At 49.4% G+C, this 11,423-nt stretch overlaps 1 protein-coding gene across 4 annotated transcripts in view; it reads left to right on the top strand.

Annotated features, from left to right (window-relative positions):
* The first annotated feature begins 1,573 nt into the window (after positions 1–1,573).
* Positions 1,574–11,423, top strand: part of LOC147112265 (uncharacterized) — a 45,307-nt gene continuing 35,457 nt past the window's right edge. For 2 of the 4 annotated variants that reach the window (XM_085996379.1, XM_085996376.1), the window contains exons 1-3: positions 1,574–2,154; positions 6,531–6,641; positions 10,426–10,590. In XM_085996379.1, coding sequence (XP_085852505.1) covers positions 10,579–10,590 — 12 coding nt within the window. In that variant the 5' untranslated portion in view covers positions 1,574–2,154; positions 6,531–6,641; positions 10,426–10,578. The remainder of the gene's footprint in view (positions 2,155–6,530; positions 6,642–10,425; positions 10,591–11,423) is intronic. The other 2 variants (XM_085996377.1, XM_085996380.1) reach the window with 2 other exon arrangements.

Here is an 11,423-nt window from a genome sequence, read left to right as displayed (position 1 = left end):
ATGTCCGGGCTTCACTCAAATGTTATAGAGCGTACCTACACATATGTTATATCAAAAGAAAGGTTATGGTTAGGGGAGTGTCATAGGCATATTTACTTTTAAAAAACGTTCAAAAGACGGACAAAATCCACTGATTAGCGGTTGACCAATCAGGGGAGTGTCATAGGCGTATTTACTTTTTAAAAACGTTCAAAAAATGGACAAAATACGCTCATTAGCGTTTGACCAATCCTACCGCTCATTAGCGTTGAGTGACATGATGGTTGACCAATCCTACGGGGGAAGCACGCTGCATCACGGGGGGCGTTTCATGGCATTGTGGGCGGGGCCTAATCCTTCAAACTGCCGTTCCTTCAAACTGCCGTTATTGCGGGAGTGGGAGCTGATCTGAGGTGCGTGACGATATATTCCCAAGTCAGGATGGTGTGTGACCTGGTGTGTGACATCCTGATAGTTCCTCAAACCTCACTTTAAAAGTTGATGAAACCTACCATAGAACAGTGTTAGTTTGAATTCATGTAAACCTTATTAATACGAGGGCATATAGTGTCTATTGTTATATATTAAAGACTAGCTGGAGTGCCCGGCAGTGCCGAGGGTTTTTTGAGGGCATGTTGTTATGAAAAAAGTAGAAATAATTTTTATATATATAAATGAGTTTGTCTGTCTGTCTGTCTGTGTGGGAAGGAGAGAGAGAGACGGAGAGGGAAAGAGAGAGAGAGAGACTGGAGGGGGAGAGAGGCCCGGGGATCAAGAGAGAGACTGGGGGGAGAAGAGAGAGACGGGGGGAGAGAGAGACTGGGGGGAAGAGAGAGAGAGAGACTGGAGGGGAGAGAGAGAGACTGGGGGGGAGAGAGAGAGAGAGACTGGGGGGAGAGAGAGAGAGAGAGAGACTGGGGGGAGAGAGAGAGAGAGAGACTGGGGAGGAGAGAGAGAGAGACTGGGGGGAAGAGAGAGAGAGACTGGGGGGAGAGAGAGAGAGAGAGACTGGGGGAAGAGAGAGAGAGAGACGGAGGGGAGAGAGAGAGAGAGACTGGGGGGAGAGAGAGAGACACTGGGGGGGAGAGAGAGAGAGAGAGACTGGGGGGAGAGAGAGAGAGAGAGACTGGGGGGAGAGAGAGAGAGAGCGACTGGGGGTAAGAGAGAGAGAGAGAGACTGGGGGAAGAGAGAGAGAGAGAGAGACTAGGGGGGAGAGAGAGACTGGGGGGAGAAGAGAGAGACGGGGGGAGAGAGAGAGAGACTGGGGGGAGAAGAGAGAGACGGGGGGGAAGAGAGAGAGAGAGACTACTGGATTTAGTTCGGGATTAGCCTGGAGAGAGAGGGGGGGAAGGAGCACCTCAGGCCTGGCCGGATGGACCCCTGCGAAGGAAGGAAGGAAGGAAGAAGGCGAGCTCTCCCTCCCTCTCCCACCCCCTCACTCTTTCCCTCCCTCACCCTCTCTCTCTCCCTCCCCTCTCTCTCCCTGCCCCTCTCTCTCTCCCCTCTCTCTCTCCCTGCCCCTGTCTCTCCTCTCTCCCCCTCCCTCCCTGCTCTCTCTCCCTCCCTCTCTCTCCCTCCCTCCCCTCTCCCTCTCTCTCCCTCTCCCTCTCTCCTCTCCTCTCCCTGCCTCTCTCCCTCCCTCCCCCTCTCTCTCTCCCTCCCCCTGTCTCTCCCTGCTTTCCTCTCTGTCCCTCCCTCCCCTCTCCCTCCCTCCCCTCTCCCTCCCTAGCGCCTCAGGCCCGGACACTGAGTCGAGCCCCGGGACCGGGCCGAGGGGGGGAAAGGCCGAGTCCCCGGCCCGCGGCCGCAAACGGAGCCGAGCCCCGGGACCGGGCCGAGGGGGGGAAAGGCCGAGTCCCCGGCCCGCGGGCGCAAACGGAGCCGAGCCCCGGGACTGGGCCGAGGGGGGGAAAGCCCGAGTCACCGGCCGCAAACGGAGCCAAGCCCTGGGACCGGGCCGAGGGGGGGAAAGCCCGAGTCCCCGGCCGCAAACGGAGCCGAGCACCGGGACCGGGCCGAGGGGGGGAAAGGCCGAGTCCCCGGCCGCAAACGGAGCCGAGCCCCGGGACCGGGCCGAGGGGGGGAAAGGCCGAGTCCCCGGCCACAAACGGAGCCGAGGACCGGGCCGAGGGGGGGAAAGCCGAGTCCCCGGCTGGGGCCTCCAGCTCCACAAGGTGAGGAGACCTTCCCTGGAAGACAACTGAGTTCCTTCATACTTGAAATGGATCACTTCATTTCTAACTGTTCCTAAATACTATTTAAAACTGAATTAATTTGTTCTTTTCCTTAGTTCCCTGTATTAAAGTTCAGGTTTTTAAGCACCCCATAGCTAAGAAGACAACTGCACTACATGATCTGGCATTAAGCCATATAGAACAGGAAGGTGGCAGCTGTTAAAATGTGAATAAAAGTAAAAGCTGAGGTAAAGATGGCCGAATTAACGGCAGTTTGAAAGATTAGGCCCCGCCCACACACGCCATGAAACGCCCCCCGTGATGCAGCACGCTCCCCCCGTAGGATTGGTCAACCTTCACGTCACTCAATGCTAATGAGCGGATTTCCCCCGTATGATTGGCCAACCGCTAATGAGCAGAATTTTGAACATTTTTTGTCTACTGTCCAAACAATTTTTGTCTGACCAAAAAGTAAATATGCCTAGGACACCCTCCTAATCATAACCTTTCTTTTGATAAAACATATGTGTAGGTACGCTCTATAACTTTTGAGTGATGCCGGACAGACAGACAGACAGACAGACACCACTATCCTTTTATACTATATTATAATACAGGTAGACTACCCTTTATCCGAACTTCCGAAAACCGAAACCCTCTAAAAACCGAAGGTTTTTTCGGTCAGCGTAAGTCGTGCGCACGACATGACCAGAGTGGCGCACGACTTACGCTGAGCAGAGGGTCAGCGTAAGTCGTGCGCACGACCTCCCACGGACCCCCCCGCGGACCCCCGCCGACCCCCCCGCCGACCCCGACCCCCGCGGACCCCCCCGCGGACCCCCGCCGACCCCGACCCCCGCCGACCCCGACCCCCGCCGACTTACGCTGAGCAGAGGGTCAGCGTAAGTCGTGCGCACGACCCCCCGCCGACCCCCCCGCGGAACCACCTGACTCTCTTCCAAAGGCTCGAAAGCAACGAGAGCTCTGAGCCCGCGGCGGTGCCGGCCCCTGTTCCGACCGAGCACGACGACCTGCTGGTGGAAATGCGGAACTTCATTGCATTCCAGGCTAGCAGCGACGGACAAGCCACGACTGCGGACCCCCCCCGCGGACCCCCGCCAACCCCGACCCCCGCCGACCCCCCCCGCGGACCCCCGCCGACGCCGACCCCCCCGCGGACCCCCGCCGACCCCCCCGTGGACCCCCGCCGACCCCGACCCCCGCCGACCCCACCGCGGACCCCCGCCGACCCCGACCCCTGCCGACCCCCCCGCCGACCCACCTTCGAAATCCGAAATTTTCCAAAAACCGAAACACGGCTGGTCCCGAGGTTTTCGGATAAAGGATAGTCTACCTGTAATAATAAAAATATAGAAGATGGTGAATTGTTGCAGCATTCTAATGGTATTGTGCCTGTAGGTGGCACTGTGAGCATTGTATTTTGTCAACTAACGTCGTGTGGCTCAGTCAACTGAATTTAAACCCTTTGGGGGAGAGATTTGGCATGTTAGCGCCCCCAGTTAGCACCTGGCGGGGGCGCTAACGGGGCACTCAGGCAGAAGCGAATCCCGCGCCGCACGGCAAATTCGCCAGTCCCATAGCGCTGGCGATAACACCTTTCGCCATGCAGATCGTGATGTCAGCGAGAGTCCAACCCTCGCTGGGTGCCCGATCTGCAAACTTCAGTAGCGCCCCCCACCCCCCCGCCTTACCGCCTCGCGCTGATAGCGCCAGGGAGCAGAGGCGTGAACCAGCCGGCTGGCAGGGCGCTACTTAACGGGATGTGCCCCAGCTGTCAAGGAATTTCCGTTCCAAAGGTCAATTATGAGTGGCGGAGAGCGCAGGATGTACCTGCAGCCAACTAAAGGCTGCTTAGTCCCCGGAGTGTCGCGGGCCGTCAAAGGACTTTGCATTTCATCTCACAGCATATCGCCATTCCGCACTCCCCGAATCATTGGGGACTGGTGTGCAGACTCCAGTCACCCTCCCCTTTAATGGCTGGCAGGCGTCTTCGCCAGTGCTCACTCCCGATTACACAACACCTCACATTCCTTATTGCTTGAAGCCGATCGCCACTCACCTTCGCCATTAGCGCCTGATTTAGCACTCACGGGCATACTTTGAGTGCTGAGACTGGAGTTAGCGGGCAGCGAGATTGATTAGCACCTGGCGCTAAACTTACAACTTGTCAAAAGTTAGCACCCCGGCCGGGGTGATACCGAATTTCTAGCCCTTGATGTCAATTCCAACTGCAGTAACTTAACACTTGGCACAGGGTGATCCCATAGCAGTGCATTTCCCAGAGAACAACAGACGTCATGGCAAAGGAAAGTCTGTTGTAAAGGGACATGGTTGCGCACAGAAATGCATGTTACCCCCTCCCCAGCTCCTGTTTTTTTGCCTGTTCCCTTCTGTTTAACAGCAGTATTGCCATTAGTGAGGTGCATCTCTTTCCACCAGCATTTGTTAGATAACACAAAAGCAAAATACTGCGGGTGCTGGAAATCTGAAATAAAAACAGACAATGCTGGAAATACTCAGTGGGTCAGGCAGCATCTGTGAAGAGAGAAACAAGAGTTAATGTTTCAGATCGATGACCCTTCATCAGATGGCTGCTTTCACCACTGGGCCATTCTGCTGCTGCTGTTTAGCTGTTCTCGTTGGCTGGCCGGCCCGTCTCGTTGGCCTTGTGGTACTGCAGCCCTGCCGCTGTCTCCGATAGCTCTAAGATAACCAGAGGCAAAAGCCAATTGACAATTCCGCTTCCTTCCGTTCTCACTAATCGGCCACTCGACAGCCTTGTATTTAATTTTTTGCAGTGAAGCCTCAGATTTTATTTAATTCATGATGTTGAAGCGTAAGGGCCATTTCAACTTATTAAATGCACATTTAGTTAATTTTTTGTCAACTTTCTCCACAGTTTATTCTGTCCTTCCCTGCCTATCCTCTTTGCTCCCATTTTTGTCGCTGGTTCCAACAGTACAGCTGCTTCCTTTAGTCTCCAAACTCGCTTTAACATCCTATGGCGACCTTTCAATTCTCTCTTTCCTCCCACCCTGTATCTAACTCTCGTCCTCTGGCCTCTCAACATATTCTACCCTTTAACCCTGCTCTGTCCTTTTTCCCCACCATGTCTACCCTGCTCCACCTCACTCTACCTTCCCCACCCTGGTGCACATTCCCTATTCTCGCCTTCTATCTGCTCAGTCCCACCTCAGCCCTGGTCCAATTATTTTCCACCTTCTAGCTCTCTTTGACTTGAAGACAGCTGACGTAAGAAAACTACTAGGCACTTGGTCTGAGTATTAAACAAGGCTTTAATCACAGAAAATGTTGGAAAAACTCAGCAGGCCAGGCAACATCCGTGGAGAGAAATTAGAGTCAACGTTTCGGGTCAAAACCCTTTATCAAGACTAAAGAGGCACAGGGAATGAAATAGATTAAGAGGCCAGGCTGGGAGAGAACAAAAGAGAAGAGACATTAAGAGGTATTCAAAATGAGACGAGATGGTGATAGGACTAGTGGAGACAAAAGACGGCTCTAGATTAGGTGTGAAATGCGCTGGCAGAATAGGAGGCAGCTGCCATGTGGGAGAGAGAAAAAAAAGGAAAAGTGGGGGAACCAAAACAAAGGTGTGGATAAAAATATAAGTAAAAATGTAATAGGGGCCAAGGTTATGATCTGAAATTGTTGAACTCGATATTGAGTCCGGAAGGCTGTAAAGTGCCTAATCGGAAGATGAGGTGCTGTTCCTCGAGCTTACGCTGAGCTCCCGTGGAACAATGCAAGAGGCCAAGGACAGTGAGGTCCAAGTGGGAATGGAGATCTAGTTGTGTCCTTCACTAGTTCCTGTTAAGGAGATGCACCTCACTAATGGCAAGCTGGGCCCATACTCTCCCTGGACAGCGCCACCAGCAGGCCGCCCAGTATCATTTCATAAGTCATTTCCACATGAATGACAAGGTTCATGTCAGACTACATTTATTCTTGATTGCCTGTGCGCTACACCATAGGAGAATGACGAGTTTTATTTTTAAATGATTTTGAAGTTGGACTTTCCCGAGCATACTGCAAGTAGAATATTTGGCAAAATCAAATCTCATGTTTGCAAATAGATAATCTAGGGAGCAGAATGACTTTCTTTGATCACCAGCCTTGCCCTCCCCATTATAGACCAGCTCAGACCATCTACAGGAGTGACTGACTCCACTAAACCCGAGGAGGTCTTTGGCGAGCAAGAACTGGAAACGGATATTGCCCCGTATCTGTGTTAATTCTTTTTAGTAATTATAAAAGCTCTGAACACTTTTGCTCCTGCTAATAGTGGTGTACAATGTATGTGATCAAATGCGTTCACTTGTTGCTTTATTGTGTAGAATACTGTCAGAAGGGTAAAAACGCCCTTGAAGAGATCTGCAAAGCTTGGCTTACGCAACACTGTAGTAAAACACATCTACGACCCGTTGAAATGTTCAGCACCAGAAATTGTGAGTACTAGCGGATAAATTGAGCCGTAACATTTAGAAGCTAGTGTTGTTCCTTAGAAAAAGTTAAAGCTGAACCAAGTGAATGTGCGCAGATTGCAAGATTAAAGAAAATAAGCCTCGTTTGTGTATCAAATATTGTATCAATACTTAATTCCTTTTTTATTATGAGTTTTTTTATTTTTTTAAGTGATTTCATGCAGTAACCTAAGCAATGCCAGGCCGGGGGTGGTGTAGGACTGGCACTGTGCCACAACTGTACTGTTTAAAAATGGACTCGACACTATTGTCCCCTCAGACCTCTTCTGCAAATTAAAAACTGAGGTTGGTGGGATGGGTCACTGATCTGAGCAGCCATCACTGGGACAAGAATGATCGATATTGTGTCCCCTTCCTCCAATTTAATGTCAGCTGCCCCACTCTAATCTGGTACTCGGTTGCAGCGCACTGAAAACTCAATAGCGGAAGTGGACATTAGTTCTCTGTGGCTCGCCCCTGGACAACACTGTTGTATTAACGGGATTCAATGGGTGCCCAAGATCGTTTGGTGCTTAAACTCTGGTATTGTTGAATACGTGAATTTTTAATTCAGGATATGATTAAATTTGGGAATATCTGTACTCGAAGAGAAAGATTTACATTGATAAAATACTTGGCCACAATTTGTTTTTGTTGATACTATTGGTTGTCCTTCAGTGACAAGATTGACTTAAGTTTAATGTTTTTAAAATAAGCTGAGAAAATGAGAGCGTGAGCTTGAGCTTGCTGGCAATACAGGAAGTCTTTAACGTAAATGTAAGAGGTAGCAATGGTACGGGCTGAGCTGACAAAGTGGTAAGTGTTTTTGATCTCCAGGCCCAGCACTAATGGTCCTCACTGTGATGAAAGTAGTAATATAAAGCTGACTTCCTACGGCATTGCTCACAGGTGGTCTGGAGTACGATTGTGATGTTTAGCTGCTGAGATGGAGGCTGTATTTAGCTGGCCTGTCCCTTTACATAAGAACATAAGAAATAGGAGCAGGAATAGGCCATTCGGCCCCTCGAGCCTGCTCCACCATTCAATAAGGTCATGGCTGATCTTGGGCTCAAAGCCACTTCCCTGCCTGCTCCCCATAACCCTTCACTCCCTTATCTTGCAAAAATCTGTCAATCTCCACCTTAAATGTATTTAATGACCCAGCCTCCACGGCTCTCTGGGGCAGAGAATTCCACAGATTTATGACCCTCTGAGAGAAGAAATTCCTCCTCATCTCAGTTCTAAAAGGGCGACCCTTTATTCTAAAACTGTGCCTCCGAGTTCTAGATTTCTCCACGAGGGGAAACATCCTCTCTGCATCTACCTTGTCAAGCCCCCTCAGTATCTTATATGTTTCGATAAGATCGCCTCTCATTCTTCTAAATTCCAATGAGTATAGGCCCAACCTGCTCAACCTTTCCTCATAAGTCAACCCCCTCCTCTCAGGAATCAACCGTGTGAATCGTCTCTGGACTGCCTCCAATGCAATTATATCCTTCCTTAAACACCACTGCTCAAGTATGTTCTGAGGGGAAGTGGCCTAAATAGGGACAGCACTGAAGTCAATTGGAGGAGAATTGATGAGAATGACACCAGCTTGTGAATCCCTGGCTCCAGCCCTTAAAAAGATTATTAAGAAAGAAAGACTTGCATTTCTGTAGCGCCTTTCACGACCACCGGAGGTCTCAAAGCGCTTTATAGCCAATGAAGTACTTTTGAAGTGTAGTCACTGTTGTAATGTGGGAAAGTTATTAAAAAATTAAGGTTAAAAACAAACAGCAGGAAACGGTTTCCTTTTTTTAAATACATTTGGCACTTTGTGACAGATACGTGCCAGAGCAAGATACGTTAATAAACCTCCCGTGGTGCTGCTCACAATAAGTTAGAGGATCTCTAAAAATAAACTAGAGCGGATCATCCAAAACTGCTGCTGCCTGAATCCTAACTCACATCAAGTCCTGTTCACCCATCACCCCTGTGCTCGCTGTCGTATATTGGTTGGTGGCACTGCCTCGAATTTAAAATAATCATCCTAGTGTTCAAATCCCTCCCTATTCCTAAACTCTACCAACCCTCCGAGATCTCCAGGTTCCTCTAATTCTGGCCACTTGTGCATCCTCGATTTCCATCGACCCACTATTGGCGGCCATGCCTTACCTCTCCTCCTTTAAGATGCTCCCAGACGAGCCCCGCTGTATTTGATCAGCCATGATCGCATTGAATGGCGGAGCAGGCTCGAGGGGCCGAATGGCCTACTCCTGCTCCTATCTTCTATGTTTCTATGTTTCCTTAAAACCTACCTCTTTGATCAAACTTCAAGGTACCTGTCCTCATATCTCTTCATATCGCTCAGTTTCTAATTTTGACTGATAATTCTCCTGTAAAACGCCTTGGGACATATTGCTCTGTTAAAGGGGCTATATAAATGCAAGCCCTTGTTGCCGTTTTATAAGAACAGGAAAATCCTGCCATGTAAAATGTTACGTTGGTGTGTGTGTCCCTTTTAAGGCTTCAAGATGTAATTGCTCTGTATCCTTGTAAAGAATGGTGGGTTCATTTAGTTCACATTGCAGGTGAGAACCCTGGTTTTGTTTGATTGACAGATTGACTTAGGAATGTGTAGACCTTGTGGAACCAGTACGTTGCAGAGGGAGCTGAAACACACAGCATTTAAGATTGTTTTGCCTCTATAAGAAAAGACAGAAAATGTAAATGATCTTGATTGTAGTAATCACTGTTTAACAACACGACCTAACTTGGAGCTAGTCACTCAGTTTTGGTTTGTTTTTAGTTTTAGTTTTCTTCTTTGGCCTGTTGCAACTCTTGAGAAAATGGAAGTGAGGGCTGGGGGAACCCTGGCTGGGAGTCAATCATGTGGCAAGAATAATCCATTCAGATGTGTCGGAATGCATTTGCCAATGATTACAAATGACACAGAAGTGTTACACAAAAGCGCTACAGGAAGTGTGTGATGGTACCTGCTATACACAAGATGTGTTGCAAATTTATATATATGATGAATAAGGATATGGTGATTTGCGAAATATGTTGAGACTGGGAAATGGGTGATTACTACAATCAAGATTAAGTGTTTTCTGATTGGTTGCTGGGCAGAAAAGTGTGATAGAGGTCACTCATTAGTTCTGCTGTAGACGACTCAGATGAGGACGTCGATGGACCAGGCTACTGAAGAAGGCTGATGGCCTTTATACTGTTTGCCGGCATTACTGTGCATGGTGCTCAAGTCTCACGCCAGGGACTTGAGCACGTTAAAGCTAGGCTGACACTCCCAGTGCAGTGCTGAGGGAGTGCTGCACTGTCAGAAGTGCTGTCTTTCGGGTGAGACGTTAAACTGAGGCCCCGCCTGCTCTCTCAGGTGGACGTAAAAGGTTCCATGGCACTATTTCGAAGAAGAGCAGGGGAGTTATCACCGGTGTTCTGGCCAATATTTATCCCTCAACCAACATAACAAAAACAGATTATCGGGTCATTTTCACGTTGTTGTTTGTGGGAGCTTGCTGTGCGCAAATTGGCTGCTGCGTTTCCCACATTACAACAGTGACCACACTTCAAAAAGTGCCTCATTGGCTATAAAGGGTTTTGAGACATCAGGTGGTCGTGAAAGGCGCTATATAAATGCAAGTCTTTCGTTTCTTTTTCTTTTATGGGCTGAGATATTTCCAATGTCCTTGAGTTTCTCCACACGTTATTTAATATTAAAGTGAGTATAATTTGCTGCCTTTCATTTTCCTTTCATGAAAACTTTAAGGCTGACCTTGAACCAGCTGCCAGTTTACACTCCCAGCAGTTGCCTTCAGTCGGGGCTCAGTTTCAAGATCTGTCAATCCCAGTGACCTGTGCAGTGCAGCAGAAGGTGGAAGGTAAAGAATGCGAACCACAGAAAGAGGCGCTGACAAAAGACATGCCTGTGCAGGTAAGCTGGAGTAAGTTCTGTGACTGCAGCCAGTGTGAGGATTAGGGTTCGGTTCTGGTACAAACACACATGGGCTCGAATTTCATCGGGCCGTTGAGGTGGGATTTCTTAAGTCCGTGAATGATTGAGACACGGACTAGCAGGAGAGAAAACAAACAGATCTTTACTGGTGAAAGGCATAAACGAAACTAAACAACAGAGGCTCTCTAGCGCCTTTTATACAGGGGTGGTCACTGCCAGTACTGCAGTCTGAGACCAGTTATTCTCTTAAAGGTACATACACAACAGGATTGGAGGTATGTGGGGGGTTAAAATCACGAAATTGGGGGGTACGAACCCATCCCCCCCCAACGCGCCTCCATGCCCGTTTCCCAGGAGGCGGGTACCCGACCTGCGCTGGGAGCCGCCTCCCCGAGGCGGGAAGGGGATTAGTGCCAATTAACTGCCTGTTAACAGGTAGTTAACAGGCAGTTTTTAGCCTAATCCCTATTTTCACCCCTGAAGTGTGGGCTGCCCGACGGCTCCAAACCACGGCAAGTTAGCGAGGCGGACCGTCGTGCTGAAGGACTTGGAGGGTTCGAGATGTCCAGTGTTCAGGTGAGTGATGGGTGAATGAGTGCAGAGGTAAGTGTGTTTGGTGTGTGTAAAGTGTTTAAATAAGTTTTACTTACCTTTACATGCTTCCTTCCTTCAGGTCTCGGGAGTCCCTCATCTCACCGGCACAGAAAGCAGAATGGCCGCGAGCTGTCAAAAGTTGCAGCTTCTGCTTTCTGTTCTGGAGAGATCTCTAAATCAGCCTGAGAGGAAAAAATTAACTTAGAGTGCAGATTGTC

The sequence above is a fragment of the Somniosus microcephalus genome, chromosome 9 (assembly GCF_052327205.1).
Source record: "Somniosus microcephalus isolate GS21.2 chromosome 9, FLI_Smic_1.0, whole genome shotgun sequence".
Taxonomy (NCBI): Eukaryota; Metazoa; Chordata; class Chondrichthyes; order Squaliformes; family Somniosidae; genus Somniosus; species Somniosus microcephalus.
This window is presented reverse-complemented; position numbering and strand designations above follow the sequence as displayed.